We start from the raw sequence: 19,211 nt of genomic DNA, 5'->3' as shown, positions 1-19,211 counted from the left end.
CATCTTAGGGTACAGTTCTTCAGACTGTGTCTTTATCTGCACTCACTTGCCTCCCAAGGGATCATGTTATCTAGAGCTTTCAGTTCTGTTTATCAGAGTTTTTCTGTAAAGGGTTAGATATTTTATTTGGCATGTAATTTTTTAGATTTTTAAGTTTCATAGACTGTGTGGTCTTTGCTGAAGCTGTTCAGCTCTGCTGATGCCTTGTGGAAGAGGCCATAGATAATTTGTAAATAAATGAGCATGAGTGTATTGCAGTAGTGTTCATCACTCAGTCGTGTCCGACTCTTTGAGACCCCATGGACTGCAGCCCGCCAGGCTCCTCTGTCCATGGGATTCTCCTGGGAAGAATACCGGAGTGGGCTGCCATTCCCTTCTCCAGGGGATCTTCCCGACTCAGGGATTGAACCTGGGTCTCCCACATTGCAGGCAGATTCTTGACCATCTGAGCAACAGGTATTCCAGTAACCTTCACTTGTAAAGACAAGGGCTGGGTTTTGCCTGCAGGTCTCAGTGTGCTGATCCCTGTAGAGCAGGCTTAGCTTTAGTCCTGGCAGGTGGTAAGCCAAGTGTTAGGCTTCCAAGTCAAAAAGAGGAGGAGGTTTTTCCTGGGGTGCCAACGTCTGGCTAGAAGTTGTAGCCTTCTCCAAACATTGGTTCATTTTGTTTGGAGAAGAGCTTGCCGGAGTCCGCCTGGAGGCGAACACTCACAGCAGCTCTGGATTCACTGCCCCCATATATAGGTTCTCTGCTGACTGGTTCTCTTGGGGCCCATGGCTCCCTCCCATTTTTGTCATAGGGACTGACAGATCCCAGAGCCCCTCTGGTTTTCTGTTTCCCCTGAGGCTTTGTTCTGCTTGTCAGTCTACTTCTGTTTGGCTTCTCTCTTCCAGAATTGTGTTCACAGTTCTCACATTTCCCATTCTCTCCCCTCTTTAGTATTTCTTCTCCGTCTTTACGTTTATTGTAGAAGGGCAAATCAGCCTGAATGTCAGAAAGCCAATTGAGATCGAATCCCTTCCGTGTACTTGTAGAGCGAGAACAGCACCGCTGAATGATTGATCTCTGTAAAGATGCTCGAGAAAACGGTAGAAGTGAGAACAGTATTTGTGTTTATGGTGATAACTGTCAGTCACGTGGGAAAGTTTTTCCTGATAAACGTCTCCTTCCCTGGCCAACAGGAGTAAATGAAGACTGTATTTTTCACTTATTTAGTTTATTGGAGACTGTATTTGATTTTTTTTTCCCCCTCCTGTTAGGGATTTGCGACAATTCTGGCCGAAGCACTTAGCTCCCTCGATCTGCCTGTGGCAGTGATTAATCTGAAGGACTATGACCCAGATGACTGTCTCGTAGAAGAGGTTGGTAATTATCTTATTTTTCCTTTGGTCACAACTTTCAATTTTAATTGACCTCTTGTGTTCTGGGATAAATAGGCTCTTCAGATAAAATTTAATTTTCATGCTAAGGGATTTCCACTGGTTGAGTTTTCAGGATCAGTGAGAGGTGCCGAGCATGTGGTGAGGGTGCTGACTCTGGAGGGGTTGGGGCTGGTCCCTCTGGGGTGTTAGACTGAAAGCTTGGTATGAAGTTCCCTCCTGCTTCGAATCTCATCATCAAGGAGGTTTGTCACTCACGGCCAGGTGCCGGGTGTGTGAACCACATGTCAGCCTACTGAAAGGTCAGGGGCCACTTGGATAACAGAAGTAGTGTGGGTTTTGGAGTTAGAGAAATCTCTTACTGCCTGCGTGACCTCCAGGCATTACATCATATCTGTGAGAGCTTAATTTCTTCACCTAAGGAATGCCCCGCCCCCTCCTCCGGCCGCGCCCAGGTAGGGAGTTTGGCCCACAGCAGAGGTTGTCCAGATGTGGTCCTTGAACTGGCAGTATCAGCCTCTCCTGGGGACTCATCAGGATTGCAGAGTCTCAGGTCCTGGCCTAACCTCACTGAAGCAGAATCTGGACCTGGTGGGACTGTGTTTGAACAAGTGCCCCAGATGATTCTGGAGCAGCTCAAGCTGGAGAAGCCCTTGGAACAGGCATCCACAAACCTTTTCTGTAAAGGGCCACTTGGGAAATATGTTGAGCTTTGTGGGCCAGGCAGCTATGGAGTTCTGTCTTTGAGACAAAGCAGCCAGAGGTAATAGGCAAATGAGTGAGTGTGACAGTGTTCCAGTAAAATTTTATTTACAAAAGCAAGCAGCAAGCAGGATTGGGCCTGTGGGCTATGGCTTGCCAGTCCTTTCTTAGTGGAGAAACTTTTGGCTGTACGTGTCCATTTTCTTTTTCCCCAGGAACACATTGGAATGCAAATGAGTGAGCTTGAATCTACTTGAAATTATTTGTTAAAAAATTATTAGCAGAACTTTCTTGGTGGCCCAGTAGTTAAGAATCCACCTTGCAATGCAGGGGACGTGGGTTCGATCCCTGGTGGGGAACTAAGATCCCGCGTGCCACAGCTACTGCGTCCATGTGCTCTGGAGCCCAAGCACCACAACTGGAGAGTCCGTGAGCCACAGCTCAAGATCCTGTGTGCTACCACCAAGACCCACCGTGGCCAAATAAATAAATTTAAAAAATTATTAACAAGCTTGGGTACTTAATTATCGTAAAGGGTTACTTGGGGGTGACAGAGGATAAGATCGTAGGGTGGCATCACTGACTCAGTGGACATGAGTTTGAGCAAACTCCAGGAGATAGTGAAGGACAGGGAAGCCTGTAGTCCATGGGGTCTCAGAGTCAGACATGACTTAGCAACTGAACAACAGCTTATAACTTAGTTCCTGGCTTGGATCTGTGAAGACATACTCAAGCAGATGAAATTCTGTGGCTCATAGGACCGTTGATGTGATTTTTGGTTTCCCATGGAGATGTTGATGCCAAGTGTTAAGTCACTTTACACTTAACGCGTTTTTGTTTTAATTTTTCAGGGAATTCTTTAGAACTGTTTCTATATTTCTTCCTGACTGATTTGGCTTTAGTTTCTAACATGACAAACAGAAGCTGGGAAATGGGCTGGAGTATATGGTGAAGGGCACCAGGAGGTGTGCTGGCAGGAACAGAGGGCTGGGTTTTCTCCCCAGGCTGTGTTTTCTTTCTCTTCTGAAAATAAGTAACATTTCTAAAAGCACCCTTAGAGGCTACGGTGTTGTGAATGTCAGCATTTCAGAAAGGATTTTCTTGATTGAGATAACTTATGTCTCGGCCACTCTTCTGAAATAATGGCTTTTCTTGGTTAGGTTACTAGTAAAAATGTTTGTGCCTTCCTGGTTGCCACCTACACTGACGGTCAACCGCCTGAGAGCGCCGAGTGGTTCTGCAAGTGGCTGGAGGAAGCAGCCAATGACTTTCGATTTGGCAAAACGTACCTGAAGGGGATGAGATACGCGGTGTTTGGCCTGGGAAATTCTGTGTACGTGAGCCACTTCAACAAGGTAGGTACATTTTCATCCAGTCACCTTTTCAAGATGTGTGTTCTCCACCTGCCACCACCGCCCCCCTAACCCCCATATTTTCAAAGGAATTAGGCCAAAGGTAAAATTCAGATACATAAATATTTTGTTGACTGCCTTGCCACTCAGGAAGCCTCTTAAGTTTTTGATCACTTAAGTGATCACTTTCGATCACTTCACTGTGCTTCTTGATAACTCCCGTGCCTCAGCTGAAGTGCTTCATACTGTAATAAAGCACATTTCTGGCTATGAAGTCATGCATAAGTCTTGCCAGATGGGTTCCGTTTGTACCTTGTTGTTTCATGGTCTTTGGCCCCAGAGGTGTTACTACATTTTGGAAGAAACTGATTTTGCTCTCGAGTGGTTTCATTCTGACCATTACTTAGAAGAGTCGTTTTCAAGTTCTTCTTTAGGTACTAGCTCCTAGTTTAAGAAAAGAGTTTGTCCGCCCCCTTTATTAAAAACAAAACAAAACAAAAAAACTTCTGCAGAATCTTATCTGAATATATCAACTGTACCCCTGGATGGATGGGGCTGGAGGGCACCTGGCCCCTTTTTCTTCAAACCCCTGTTCAACATTTTTTAAAATTGGAATATAATTGCTTTACAGTGTTGTTTCAGTTCCTGGCACACCACAGTGGAAATCAGCTATGTGTGTATATATATCCCCCGTCTTGAACCTCAGCCCCAGCCTCGATCCTGCCGCTCCCGGTCATCGCAGAGCACCGAGCTGAGCTCCTTGTGCTGTGCGGCAGCTTCCCACTAACTGTCTGTTTACACACGGTAGTGCGTATATGCCAATGCTCATCTCCCAATTCACCCGCTCTCCTTCCCCCACTGTGTCCATGTGTCTGTTTTCCACATCTGCACCCTGAAGGCCTTTTGACAGTGATTCCTTCTTCCCGGCAGCCACCGAGGACAGTCCCCCAGCAGGAGCCCCAGCTGTCGCAGCGCAGACTGGCATCTTCTGATCCGGAGGGCTGTTCTCGCTCACCCGTCCCTTTCTCCCGCAGGTGGGGAAGAATGTGGACAAGTGGCTCTGGATGCTTGGTGCTCATCGCGTGATGACCCGAGGAGAGGGCGACGGCAACGTGGTGAAAAGCAAGCACGGCAGCATTGAGGCCGACTTCACAGCTTGGAAGGCCAAGTTCATCTCCCGGCTGCAGGCACTCCGCAAAGGAGAGAGAAAGCGCTGCAGGGGCAACTGCAAGAAAGGCAAGTGCGAGTCTAACCAGCGCGGCTCAGAGGCGGCGGAGCCAGGGTCCCACGCGCAGGAGGAATTGCATCACGGAGACGCCGAGGTACGGAGCCCACAGGCCCATGTCTCCCTGTTTTCCTCCTGTGTTCGGAGATGCTGAACCTTTCCTCTGTCTGAAATGCGTTTCTTGGCTTCTGGTTGGAAGGAAGAGCTGAAACTCACATGGGGCGTGTTCTAGAGGCTGCGGGGTCTTGGGTTAAGCCATGCTGGGCTGGGTGTTGTCCTTAACCTGTTCTCTGGTCGTTGCCTTGCTGGAGTCCAGTAGGTTTCTACCCGAGTGTGCAGGTGAGGAAACGGGCCTGGAGAAGTTAAGTGTGTCCAGAGCTGAGCTCATGATCTTTTTACCCTTTAACCATATACTCCTCCCGTCGTCTCTTATTTAATGACTCCGATCATTCAAACTTGAAGGCTGTGAGTTATCCCAGATTCCTCTCTTTGATCCCTCACATTCTAAACGTTTCTCTTTCTTCTTCCTTCGGACACCCCAGTTCCTTTGAGGCTTGTGTTGTCAGGCTGTATCACTGCTGTTGCCTTTGGGCCACTGGTCACTTGTGTCTTTCGGGAAGAACTTTGCATTTTTACTTCCTGTCTTTCTCTCCACCTTTGTTCCTGTCATTCCATGTTTGCAGTCGCCTCTTTAAAATCTCTCCTTGGACGTCTAAGGTATCTCCTCTTTGACAATTCCAAGTGGAACTCTTCCCCTCCACTCTTCCGGTCTGTCTCTCTGCAAGTCTTTCTCATCTTAGGAAACAGCACCACCATCTCCGTTACTTAAGAAAGGAACCAAAGAGCCATTCTCGATTCCTCCCTTTTCCTCATTTAATTCCTCACTTGAGTCTGGCTGCTTCTTTGTTTAAATCAAAGATTAGGGAACATTTTTGGTAAAGGGCCAGCAGGTAAATATTTCCAGCTTTGTGGGCCATACTGTTTCTGTTGCAGCATCGGTTCTGCCATATTCTTAAAGTAACCATAGATGATGTGTGAGTGATGGGCTTCTTTAGATTTGACTCGGAACTGGCTGGCCTCTAGCCTAAAATATCTCAAGTCCATCCAGTGAACTCACAATTTGGGAAGGATTATTAGACACTTGGCTACTTTTTACAATTGATGTTCCAGGAGGAAGAGCCCTTTGGGAGCACCAGTGAGGAAGAGTCTGATACTGAGGACCATCAGAGTCAGAATTCTGTCATTGATGTTGAAGACCTCGGCAAGATTATGGATCATGTGAAGAAAGAAAAGGTACTGTAGTTTTGGGAAACGGTGAGCTGGGATCCTAGAGTTGGTTGACAGCCAGCATCGTCTCTTGGTGCGTAGTCCATGTGAGCTCATAATTGGACAGTTTGATTTCTCGTCCTCCTATTTTGCAAGTTGTATACTTTGCTTTTTGCTGTTGTAACATGGGCTTTGTGGAAACCTTTTTTTTTTTTTAAATTGGAGTATTGTTGCTTCACCCTGCTATGTCAGTCTCTGCTGTACAGCAAAGTGAATGGGCTACGCGTATACATATATCTCCTCTCTTTTGGAGTTCCTTCCCACTTAGGTCACCGCAGAGCGCTGAGTAGAGTTCGTTGTGCTACACAGTAGGTTCTCTTAGTCATCTACTTTATACGTGTGCTGTTGTGCTAAGTCACTTCAGTCGTGTCTGACTCTGTGCGACCCCATGGACTGTAGCCTGCCAGGCTCCTCTGTCCATGGGATTCTCCAGGCAGGAATACTGGAGTGGAGTGCTATGCCCTCCTCCAGGGGATCTTCTGAACCCGGGGATGGAACCCGGCCCTCCTGCAGGGCAGGCGAATTCTTTACCATCTGAGCCACCAGGGAAGCCCCCTCATTATGTAGGTTTGGCTGATTGATTGATTGCCCCCGTGGTTGAACCCAGCCTTCATCACAATGCCCCCAGAGTTTGGCCTGAGTCACCCTATTAGCATAAACAGTTCAGTGCCTCCCGTGAATAACAAAGATACTGCCCTCACACAGGAAGTTCCCAGGGTTTAGAGGTTACTTTCCAGGAATGGGAATCAGGCCAGACTTCTCTTTGGGCAAGGTGAAATTCTATTTTTAAGACTTTTTTTTCCCAAAGATTTGTTTATTTTTGGCTGTGCTGGGTCTTTGTTGCTGCTCATGGGCTTTCTCTAGTTGTGGGGCATGGGGGCTACTCTTCGTTGTGGTGCGTGTGCTTCTCATTGTGGGGGCTTCTCTTTTTGTAGCGCACAGGCTCTAGGCTGTGTGGGTTCAGTAGTCGTGGCGCAAGAGCTGTTGATGCTGGCTCAGTAGTTGTGGTGCACGGGCTCTCCTACGAGCAGGGATTGAGCCAATGTCCTCTGCATTGGCAGGCAGACTCTTAACCACTGGACCACTGGGGAAGCCCCTTTTTTTCTTTCTGACGTGGACCATTTTAAAAATCTTTATTGAATTTGTTACTATATTGCTTCTGTTTTATGTTTTGGGTTTTCGGCTGCAAGGCATGTGGGCTCTTTGCTCCCCAGCCAGGGATCAGACTAATTCCCTGCATTGGAAGGTGAAGTCTTAACCACTGGGCAGCCAGGGAGGTCCCAAGGCAAAATTCTTTACTAAACAGGATCCTTTACCCATGCTTTTATTGGGTTATTTGGCTTCTTTGGTAAAGTTCATAACCCCAGAATACTGTGTGTCAGACTCTAAACTACAATGAAATTATTTTCCAAACTTAAAATTGCGATTGTTCCTGTTGCAGCATTTTGTTACTTTCTTCCTGATACTTCTGTGTGTTGGTGTTGCTGCTCTCATTTTTAGTAGCTTTTGTATTTTAGAAGCCCTGCATGCGTGCATGCTAAGTTGCTTCAGTCATGTCCAACTCTGTGTGACCCTATGGACTGTATAGCCCTCCAGGGTCCTCTGTCCGTGGGATTCTCCAAGCAAGAATACTGGAGTGAGTTGCCATGCCCTCCTCCAGAGGATCTTCCTGACCCAGGTATAGAACCTACGTCTCCTCCATTGCTGGTGGATTCTTTACCGCTGAGCTGCCGGGAAAGCCTTTAGAAGCCGTAGTAGAGAAGTTATTAAGAATGACAAGTGTGTGAGATGTAGGTTCAGGGTTTGGGCCAACTGGCTTGTAACTTGGTGCCTTAAGGGCAATGCGTAATCTTCTCTGGCCTTAATCCCCTTGTCTACGAAACGTGGATCTTAACCTCTGCTCTCCTCACAGCACTGAGTGAGGCGGGAACCTGTGTGTGCAAATGCATTATAGTCTCCGGAAGTCTGACAGGTTGAAATGAGAAGTAAATATGCTTAGACATTTTAAATTTGCTTAGGCATTCTGTTGGAGTTGGTCATTTAGTCTGTTTTAGCTTTTCTGCCGTTGTAATTAGCACTGGTCTGAGACCCTTAGCATATTCAAAAGCAGAGACATTACTTTGGCAATGAAGGTCCGTCTAGTCAAGGCTATGGTTTTTCCAGTGGTCAGGTATGGATATGAGAGTTGGACTGTGAAGAAAGCTGAGTGCCAAAGAATTGATGCTTTTGACCTGTGGTGCTGGAGAAGACTCTTGAGAGTCTCTTGGACTGCAAGGAGATCCAACCAGTCCATCCTAAAGGAGACCAGTCCTGGGTGTTCTTTGGAAGGACTGATGCTGAGGCTGAAACTCCAATACTTCAGCTACCTCATGTGAAGGGTTGACTCACTGGAAAAGACTCTGATGCTGGGAGGGATTGGGGACAGGAGGAGAAGGGGACGACAGAGGATGAGATGGCTAGATGGCATCACCGACTCGATGCACATGAGTTTGGATGAACTCTGGAAGTTGGTGATGGACAGGGAGGCCTGGTGTGCTGCGATTCCTGAGGTTACAAAGGGTTGGACACAACTGAGTGACTGAACTGAACTGAGACCTTTTTCACTTAGAAGGAAGTATTGATATTTTCTTGGTTTACATATTCCCTGAGTTGAGTTACTGGGTCAAAGCAAATGTATAATTTTATGACTCTTAATAAAAATCTGAGTAATTTTCACAGTGAAATTGTCTTAAAATAGGATAAATTTCAGTGTGTGAGATGCCTGATTTAGGTAGATTTCTGGATCTACCAAGTTAAGAGCAGATATTTATAGCTTTAGGGCTTCCCAGGTGGCGCTAGTGGTAAAGAATCTGCCTGCCAATGCAAGAGATGCAAGAGATACAGATTTGATCCCTGGGTCAGGAAGATCCCCTAGAGTAGGAAGTGGCAGCCCCTCACTCCAGTATTCTTGCCTAGGAAATCCCATGGACAGAGGAGCCTGAGGTCGCAAAGAGTTGTATACGATTGAGCAACTGAGCACATTTATAGCTTTATTTGTAGTAGGTGAAGATTTGTGGGATAATTTTTTTCCAACTTCATTAAGATATGATTGACAAAATTTTATATACTTAGGTTGTATAATGTGATTCTTTTTGGGTGTATAATGTGATGATTTAATATATGTAAACATTGTGAAATGCTTTCCATGGTCAAGTTAACACATTGACCATTTCATATAGTTAACACTGTACGTGTGTGTGTGTGTGTGTGTGTGTGTGTGTGTATGTGGTGTGTGTGTGTGGTGTGTGTGTGTGTGTGGTGTGTGTGTGGAGAACACATAGATCTACTTTTAGCAGATTTCACATGTACTGTAAGGCTTTGGAATAGTTTGTGGGTGTATTTTTTCTTTGCCTTTTCATCTTATGTCCATTAGAGGGCGCTGGAGAAAAAGCACTAAGGGAAAATTTGGACATCCATGTAAATTATTTTTTGAAATGAAATGATTCTGGACTTTATGAACTTCAAGCAGCTGGCTTAAGATATTTCAGGTTTCTCCTAGAAATCTCATAAAGTCATTAGATTTAGGGGGAAAATACATATATATATATATATATATATTTCCAACTTAAGTACAGCATGAAAATCAGCCACCAGTTTTTGATTTTCATTATTATGTGGTCTCAGCAGAGTTCCCATTTGTGTCCCGTGTGTTCACTTACTATTGGGCACAGTGTACTAAATTCAGTGATGGGTTTCTTACCGCTTGGCTCTTCTTTTTTATATTTTTGGGGGATTTTCTTTGGGGGTTCATCCATACATATTCCCAAGCTGCTTTCTGCCCAGTCATCATTCTGCTTCATACTAAATTGCCTTAGTTGTTACTGTAGAGGAAGCAGGATGCTCTAGTCCCGAAGAGCATCAGCTGTAGAATTGGACCACACAACACTCCTACCGGAAGACCTCTTGTTGAATAATTTTCACTAGTTTTCACGGAGTCACACACTCTCAGCTTGTCTGTCTGGGCATGTTATTTCACTCTCTGTGCTTCAGTGGGAGGTAATAACATTAACTGCTGTATAAAGTTGTTATAAAGATTCAGTAAGTTAATCCATCAAAAGCCTTTATTTTACTGTCTGCCATATAGTATGTCCTTGATAACTAATCGCTATCATTGTGTAAAAAGATATCTTCCAGTGGGATATGTTTAGTCTGACTAGAATACCAGGATGGTTTTCTATCTCCCTCCCTCTGCAGCAGGATGTAAAGCCAAAGAGAATTTGAACAGTGGGAGTGATAACCAAGAACAAGAGAGCCAGAATTTGAAGCATTGCACGTGTGGAGGGAGTAGGTGTTGGGGGAACCTGGCAAGTTAGGGGAGTCTTAGAAGCGTTCGGTATGTTGAGAGTGGAGTTGGGTGGGAATTACAGGGGGCTGAAATAGACAGGGAGGGCAGGGGCAGGGTCCTGGAGGCCCTTTCATGCTCTGCCATAGGTCTGTGGGCTTTGTGCTCAAGGCAGTGGAAAGCGGTGTGATTTGACTGAATAGGATGGGTGGTTTGGAGGTGTGGGGAGATGGCTCCAGGGTAGGTTCAGCGGGATAGGAGAAATCATAGTACACATTGGATGATCTCATTCAGTCCTCACTCTGACCCTGATGTCTATACTTTGTCACCTCCACTTTACCATTTTACAGGGTAAGACACAAACTTAGAGAAGTAAATCAATTTGTCTGTAATTAGATGGCTGCCTAGTTAGTGGTGGGGCCAAGCCCAGTCTCCATCTGTTTGTTTCACTCCCCTTTGCCGTCTCTCCAGAGGAGAAGCAGTGACAAACCTAGGCAATGTATTAAAAAGCAGAGACATCACTTTGTCGACAAAGGTCTGTACAGTCAAAGCTATGGTTTTTCCAGTAGTCATGTATGGATGTGAGCTGGACCATATAGAAGGCTGAGCAACAAAGAATGGATGCTTTCGAACTGTGCTCCTGGAGAAGACTCTGGGGAGTCCCTTGGACTTCAAGGAGATCAAACTAGTCAATCCTGAAGGAAATCAACCCTGAACATTCATTGGAAGGGTTGTTGCTGAAGCTGAAGCTCCAGTATTTTGGCCCCCTGATGTGAAGAGCCAGCTTCTTAGAAAAGACCCTGATTCTGGGAAAGACTGAAGGCAAAAGGATAAAGGGGTGGTAGAGGATGAGATGGTTGGATGGCATCACTGACTCAATGGACTTGGATTTGAGCAAACTCCAGGAGATGGTGAAGGACAGAGGAGCCTGGCGTGCTGCAGCTGGTGGGGTCGGGAAGAGACACGACTTAGCGACTGAACAATAACAAAACAGAGAAGTAGTAGTTGCCAGGAGGCAGGCTGAGGGGTTTGACTAAAGAACAAGGAGTCAGGAAGAGCCTGGCAATGCTTAGGTTGTTTCTTTTCTGTTTCTCTCATGTTGTGCTGGTAAATCTAAAGCAGATTGCTACTTGTTTTTTTCCTGCAGTAAATAAGTGTTGCTCAAATGCTCCCCACGGTGTGTTCTGGTTAAGCAGACAGTGATATCAGTTATCATTAGTTTGGAAATCAATGGTGGATGCTTGGTAATTACTCACCAGAGAAACATTTCAATTTACAAAAAGAGCTCAGTGTGTCCAGTTTCGATTATAAGGTCTCTTAGTCCTGCAGTGTAACTGCGTGAAGCCGGTTCTCCTTTCATAATTAGTTTGAAGGCTTTATGTGTTAAATTCACCCTCAAACGTATGGTAACATCTCTTCAACCCCAATACCCTGTCTTTGAAACAGCCTGATTCAGCTGTATGGGCTGAATACAGCCAGGAGGACTTAATGATGAGTTCTGGGGTTATTTTCCTAAGTCAGGTTATCCAAAATAGAATTATGAGGCCAGAGGAAAGCCATTTTAAAGCTCTTGACACATCTGGTCAAAGTGCTTTTTGAAATATTCCAAAAGTGTCCTTAAAATCTAGTGTACACAAAAAGCTTTGAGTCCTGTTGGAAATCAGTCATTTAAAAACTCACCCATGACAGGTGAGTGGTGTATGGGTGATTCCTTTATTATAGGATTAGGAACACTTAGAAGTGGGGTGGAATTGCAGAAGGTGGAGTTGTAGTTACACTCGAGGAAGGGTTTTTACTATGAAAGTTGCCTGGTTTAGAATCCAGATCTGCTCTTGTAGCACTGGAAATAACTATCTGGTAGTTTTGAGGCATTTATTCATTTATTCAGCCAGCATTTCCTGAGTTTCAATGTTGGCTGTGCCGGCCTGGCTGCAGCCTGATTGTAGGGGAAAATGACCTTTGGAGAATTGGGGATTCTATATCCAGTGTTTTCTGCATGAATTGGTATTGAAGGGAGTGACTGGATGGTAAACAAGGATCAATAAAATAACCAAACAGGGACTTCCCTGACGGTCCATTGGTTAAGACTGTCTTCCATCAAAGCAGGTGTGGATTCGATCCCTGGTTGCTGAACTAAAACCCCACAAGTTTGTGGAGCAACTAAGTCCCAATGCAGCCAAATGAGTAAGTAAATGAATATGAAAAAACCCAAACAGACAGACTTGAACAATTTAATCAGTCAGAAAGACGGCCTGCTTGCTGCAGTACACCTGTTCAGCATTTAACCAACTAGATGGAACTTTTATCTTAAAATCTTTAACAAATTCCTGTTTGTCCTGTTTTTATCCTAGGCAGTATTGGGGTGGCACTGTGGTTTCTGGGATGAAGATGTGAAGGTGATTTAGGTAATATTGTATAATACCTCTTTTTAAAAAAATAGAATTAGTTCTACTTTTTTGGCTCCCTTTATTATGTTAGATTCATATATCGCTGCCTGTTTGGAAAGAACTTTTCACTTATTTATAGTCATTTTCCCAAGTGCCTAAGAGGTGAACTTATAATTGGCTTTCCATTTTGCATATCAGGAAATAGAAGCTTGGAGAGGGCATGTGTTTTGTTTTTTTTTAACTTTTAAAAAAGTTATTTATTTTTGGTTGTGCTGGGTCTTTGTTGCTCTGCATGGGCTTTCTCCAGTTACGGTGCATGGGCTTCTCATTGCAATGGATTCTCTTGTTGCAGAGCACAGGCTCTAGGGCTCTTGAGCTTCAGGAGTTGCAGCATGTGGGCTCAGGAGTTGTGGCACACAGGCTTAGTTGCCCTGTGCCATGTGGGATCTTAGTTCCTGGACCAGGGATTGAACCCACATCCTCCGCATTGGCAGGTGGATTCTTAATCACCTGACTACCAGGGTTGTCCCAGGGTATGCGTTTTCTTTCAAGACAAGTGTGATGGGTTTGAATGTTGGGAAGGTGTGAAAGGTTGGAGACAAGGAGACTTAAGTTCGGCTGTTGTAGTTGTTCCTTAGAGGAGACCATGGCTGTGGGCAGAAGCTGTGAGATATTGGATGGAGAGGACTCCTAGGTTGGGAATTAAGAGTTTAGAACTTGGTCGCTTGTTCAATGGGGTTGCAGGAGAGGGAGGCATCCAGATTGACCAGTTCTGGGATCTTCATTTATTTCTGCTCAGCCTATGAAAGGGCTATAAAAAATAAATAAAAATATACAGACCCTGTGTCAGTTGTTTTATTCTGGGCAAACAGGGCAAAATGTCTGGACCTAGGAGATTAGAATCAGAATTTGAAAGGGGCTCTGCACTTCCTTGGAGAGTGTTATGAACCACTGTATATCTTTTCAGAAAGGAAATTACTGTTGCATAGGGAAGATAGAACTAACCTGCTGTAGAGGGAAAAAATGATGAGTGTTTGTCCTGAACGTTCAAGACCTTTAATCACAGCTGCTGATTTCTTTCCATACGAACTATGTGTTCAGATGATTGAATCTGGAGTAGTTGCACTCACGATTTATAATAGATAATTTCTCCAGTGATGGGATGTGGATGGTGTCCCATGGCCATTCTTTAAAGAGTGTGTTCATTATACAGGGGTTAGAAGTTTACATTTAAGACCAGAAGGGTAGACTTCCCTGGTGGTACAGTGGATAGGAATCTGCCTGCCATTGCAGGGGACATGAGTTCAATCCCTGGTCCAGGAAGATTCTGCATACGGTTGGAGTAACTAACCCCGCCTCACAACTACTGAAGCCCACATGGTCCAAGGCCCATGCTCTGCAACAAGAGAAGCTACCCCAGCGAGAAATCCAGGCAACCCCCGCGCATCACAGTGAAGAATAGCACCCACTTGTTGCAACTAGTGAAAACCTATGTGGAGCAATAAAGACCCAGTACAACTGAAAAAAATAGTTCATAAAACCAGAAGGGGTTGTCTGTGGAGCTCTGAGCACGGTGGTCAGAGACCAGTCTCATGCTGGGTCCAGTTCTGGATTTATGTGGCCTTGAGGGGAAGCAGATAAGCTGGTGATATTTTACGGTGACAGGCTTTGGAGGCCAGCTATTGCCACCTACTGTCAATTCTGGCATGGAGTAGGGAATTACAGTAACTCACTCTGGAATGACTTCAGAGACATTTAAATACTCTCAAGGTCAAGGTTAGTTCACTTTGCTCCACCATGAGACTTCCTTCTCAAGCTCACATCTTTGCTTTTGGGTCTGAAGTAGACTTAAAAAAAAAGCCAAAGAATTCTTCTATATTTAAATATTTTAGCAAAATCATAGCTGTACATTTTTTTTTAAAGCAAATGCCCGGCATTAAAACTGATTACTTTCCTAATAGATAAGAACAAATGATTGATGTTTGTTTATAAATTTTTTTAGTTCCATCTGGGAAAATGTCTTGGAGAGCTCTATTAACAGCAGCAAAACTTTTCATTAACTTTGCTGTTTGATTATATTTAGTGAGTTGGAATGCTAACTTTTAGGACGTGTATAAACTGTGGGACTTGGGTGTCTCATTTAGTATATTGGACTATTCTAGCGTGCTTTTTCACTGACTTCCATTTTGGAAACGTCCCTGGAATAATAGAAGATAGAGAGGTTAATTCTGAATTTCATTGGTGAACTTTCTCTTTCTGTAAAAAAAATAATTTTATTTATTTATTTTTGGCTGCGCTGGGTCTTCATTGCGGTGTGAGGGCTTTCCCTAGTTGTGGTGAGCGGGGCGGGGCTGCCCTCTGGTTGCAGTGCGCAGACATCTCATTGTTGTGGCTTCTCTTGTTGCAGAGCCCAGGCTCTAGGGCACGGGGGCTTCAGTAGTTGCAGCACGTGGGCTCAGTAGTTGTGGAGCATGGGCTTAGTTGCCCCGTGGCATGTGGGATCTTCCTGGAGTAGGGATCAAACCCATGTCCCTGAATGGGCAAGCAGATTCTTAACCACTGGACCACGAGGGAAGTCCCGCTCTTTCTCTCTTTTTTAATGTTTAATCTTGTTTTACATTTTATGTATAGAGAGCTTTGAGCATTCCCCAGAATAGATAGAAGGAGACAGCGAATCCCTATTCCCTTCCTGCCCAGCTTCAAACATGGACCATCTTCCTCCTTTCTATATTAGTTTGACATAGACCTGAGACAGTATGTCATCTGCGAGCTGTTTTAACTTTTAGGTAGAAAGGGGGCATTGCTGTGAGTGTCCTCACTGATTCACTGGGGGCTGGACATGGAAAATGGACAGACCCTGAGGGTAGTTTAGGGCTTGGGGTCAGGGTTTCTGCCCAGGTGAGTTATGTCGGATTTCTGTAGCTCTTAGTGAGGTCTGATGAGTGTCTCCTCTAAAGTGTGACACAAGTCTTTGTGTGTTGTCTCACAATTATTGGTTAGCACTTGAACCATCTTCCAAAGAGACACTGTATACACTTGTATACATGTATACACGTGTAATGAGCTTTAAAAAGAGGGGAAGAAATCAAGGACTTCCCTGGTGATCCAGTGGTGAAGCATCTGCCTTGCAATGCAGGGAAGGCAGGTTGGATCCCTCATTGCAGAACAAAGATCCCACGTGCTACAGGACAGCTTAAGCCTGTGTGCTGCAGCTGCTGGGCCCCAGGGCCACAACGAGGAAGTCCATGTGGCTCAAAGAAGGATGGCGCGTGGTGCAGTGAAGATCTGCGTGCCACAGCTGACCCAACAGCCAAATAAATAAATGTTAAAAATAGGAAAAAAAAAAGGAATCTCTCTTTTAGCTACTATCTTGCCTCTTTAAAAAAAACAAGAAGAGAGGAAGAAATCAACATAAACAGTGAATGATGGTCATTGTAATATGATGTCACGGACAGAGACTATAGGACACGCACGATGCAAGGTCCGATGCAGTGATCAGAGTTGGGCTGTGAATTTTCTAGTGGTCGGAGGCAAAAGGAAACCCAGGTTTATATTATCCTTCAGATTTCTATCACCGAAGACAGATTTCCACCATGGGATCTTCTAAAAGAAGCCTTTGGAGGTGGAGGTGGTGGAGTAACTTGACTTGTGAGCAGATGGCCATCTGGGCAGCTCAAAGCAATTTTTGGGCTTGTTTTGGGGGTTTGCAGGTGTTACAACCAGCAGTAGCCATAATTTAGTGAAGTCCTATGACGTATCAGGCATCATGCCAGGTCATTTCATTTCATTTAATCTTTGACACAGTCCTGCTCCATGGATATTACTTTTCTTCCTTTTCAGGTGAGAAATTGAAATTCAGAGAAATAACTTGTGAAAGTTGGGCAGCTGTCTGTACTCAGATGTTGAACACTGTTTGACATCTAGATAAGTGGATTATCGATGTATGTTTTGCGAATGTGTGTGTTTGACCATGTAGTCACCTTTTATAGGGGAAAAAATAGGTGTTGGTGTTTCTTTACCTCACTGTGTGACTGGAAATGTGATCACTTGGGAGAAAACAGGTTTGTGAGGAGCACTTTTATCCTTGCCACGTGTGGATGACTGTCGTGCTCTCATTTCCCTTGCACATGACCAATGCTGGGCTTCATTCATTTCTTTTTAATACAGAGAGAAAAGGAGCCGCAGGAAGGGGAAACGAGTGTGATCAGGAGCACAGTGAAGAGTGAAGCCAGTGAAAGAAGAGCTATGATCACTCCTGCTCTCCGAGAAGCTCTTACTAAACAAGGTGAAAGTCCTCAGGAACCGTTACAGTACTACACTCTTAGGCGTTCTGAGTGCATACATACTAAGTCTCTTCAGTTGTGTCTGACTCTTTGTGACCCCATGGACTGTGGCCCGCCAGGCTGGGATTCTCCAGGCAAGAATACTCAAGTGGCTTGCCATTTCCTCCTCCAGGGGATCTTCCCACCCCAGGGATCAAACCCACAGCTTCTGCACTGCAGGCGGATTCTTTACCGCTGAGCCACCGGGAAGCCCTTAAGTGTTCTGACTTATCACTTAAAAAAGGAAGCAAAATAGGGATTGCCAAGAGGAAAAAAGATAAGTCTGGCTACCGTTGGCTCAGCTGTGTGTGGCTGTGGCAACTGTAGCTGTTTAAGGGGGCACGGTCTTGTTTCTGTGGATCACTTTTGTGTAGGCTGCTTGGACCAGCAAGCTTCCTCTTTGCTTGGTTTATTGGGTTGGTACTTGACCATCAGTGAGGCTCAGGTGTGCAGTCACTGGCTTCTTTACATATCATTGTCTATTAAAAAAATTATTAAATGCAAAAAAGACCATATGATGTTAGGCTGGGTTAATTAGAAATGTTTTATGTAGAAGTATATCTGGATTTCTGGGGTCCTACCTTATTAAGTCGTGTCCGACTCTTAGTGACCCCATGGACTGCAGCCTACCAGGCTCCTCCGTCCATGGGATTTTCCAGGCAAGAGTACTGGAGTGGGGTGCCATTTCCTTCTCCAGGGGATCTTCCCGACCCAGGGATCAAACCCAGGTCTCCCGCATTTTAGACAGACGTTTGACCGTCTGAGCCACCAGGGAAGTACCATTAAAAAAATTATTAAATGCAAGAAAGACCGTATGATGTCAGGCTGGGTTAATTAGAAATGTTTTATGTAGAAGTATATCTGGATTTCTGTGGTCCTACCTTATTAAGAAGGCTGCAGTTGAATGAATGAATAATCCTGGTTTGCTTGTAGAAGGAAGAATAGTAAATTGGGGGTGAGTAGACCCACTTCCTTGCCTCCCTCTCTCCCTCCTTCTATAATTATTGAGATCCTTTTATGTGACAGATCTGGTTGTACAGAGGAACTTAAGATACTTGAAGTTATCTCCTTCAAGGGACTCTGGACCTATTAGAGGAGACAGACAAGAATATACAGATTTTATGCATAGAAATATATATGCTTTTTCTTTTTTTAATTTTTAAGTTTTTTTTAAAAATGTGGACCATTTTTAAAGTCTTCATTGGATTTGTTACAATATTGTTTCTGTTTTATGTTTTGGTTTTGTTGGCCACAAGGCATGTGGGATCTTAGGATCCAACCCACACCCCCTGCATGAGAAAGTGAAGCCTTAAACCCCTGGACCACCAGGGAAGTCCCTGTGTCTTTTAATTAGAGTAAATGAAAGTGATTTTTATAATAGGTTTAAATCTTGCAACTTGCTGTTTGTTTTCTACTTGTCTCGTGGATTCTTTGATTTCCTTTCTCTTGTTGAACTATCTTCTTTTAGATTTTTTTTTTTAATGCTTCTCTTTTATATCCTTTGTTGGCTTATTAACTGTAGCTTTGTTTTGTTCCTTAGTGGTTTCTTGAGGTTTTGTACTATCCGGTATCCCAGTATATCGTCACATGGTGTTATACCACTTTATGTAAAGTAGAACAACCTTCAATACTTCTGTTTCCTCCCCGCAAACCTCTATGCAGTCGTTTTCATACGTTTTACTTTTACATATGTTTTAAGCCCTGTAGTAGATTGTTATTCTCTTGATTCAAACAGCCAATTATCTATTACAGATTTAAGTGATTAGGAAGAAATCTTATATGTTGACTCATGTAGTTGCCACTCGTGGTACTTTGCATTCCTCTGTGCAGATCCATATTCTGTCTGACGGCCTTTTCTTTCTGCCTGGAGGACTCCTTTTAGCATTTTTTGTAGTGTGGGCTTGCTGGTGATGGATTATTTCACCTTTTGTATATCAGAAAAAGGCTTTCTTTTGCCTTCATTTTTGAAGGATTTTTTTTGTTATTTAATTTTTGAAGGATATTTATTGATGTGTCTAGAACTGAGAAAGTTTCACAGTCGTGTCCAATTCTTTGTGACTCCATGCACTGCAGCCTGCTGGGCTTCTCAGAGTGTCCATGGGGTTTCCCAGGCAAGAACACTGGGGTGGTTGCCATGGCCTCCTCCAGGGGATCTTCCCAACCCTAAAAATTATAGGTTGGCAGTTTTCTTCTTTTT

The 19,211-nt window shown here is 44.4% G+C and overlaps 1 protein-coding gene across 1 annotated transcript in view; it reads left to right on the top strand.

Annotated features, from left to right (window-relative positions):
• The window catches only part of LOC138076148 (S-adenosyl-L-methionine-dependent tRNA 4-demethylwyosine synthase TYW1), a 140,268-nt gene that overhangs the window by 4,402 nt on the left and 116,655 nt on the right, over positions 1-19,211 (top strand). Inside the window, exons 4-8 of the mRNA XM_068968376.1 lie at positions 1,260-1,361; positions 3,242-3,436; positions 4,468-4,755; positions 5,829-5,951; positions 16,860-16,977. Of these exons, the coding sequence (XP_068824477.1) occupies positions 1,260-1,361; positions 3,242-3,436; positions 4,468-4,755; positions 5,829-5,951; positions 16,860-16,977 (826 nt within the window). The remainder of the gene's footprint in view (positions 1-1,259; positions 1,362-3,241; positions 3,437-4,467; positions 4,756-5,828; positions 5,952-16,859; positions 16,978-19,211) is intronic.

The sequence above is a fragment of the Capricornis sumatraensis genome, chromosome 3 (assembly GCF_032405125.1).
Source record: "Capricornis sumatraensis isolate serow.1 chromosome 3, serow.2, whole genome shotgun sequence".
NCBI lineage: Eukaryota > Metazoa > Chordata > Mammalia > Artiodactyla > Bovidae > Capricornis > Capricornis sumatraensis.
This window is presented reverse-complemented; position numbering and strand designations above follow the sequence as displayed.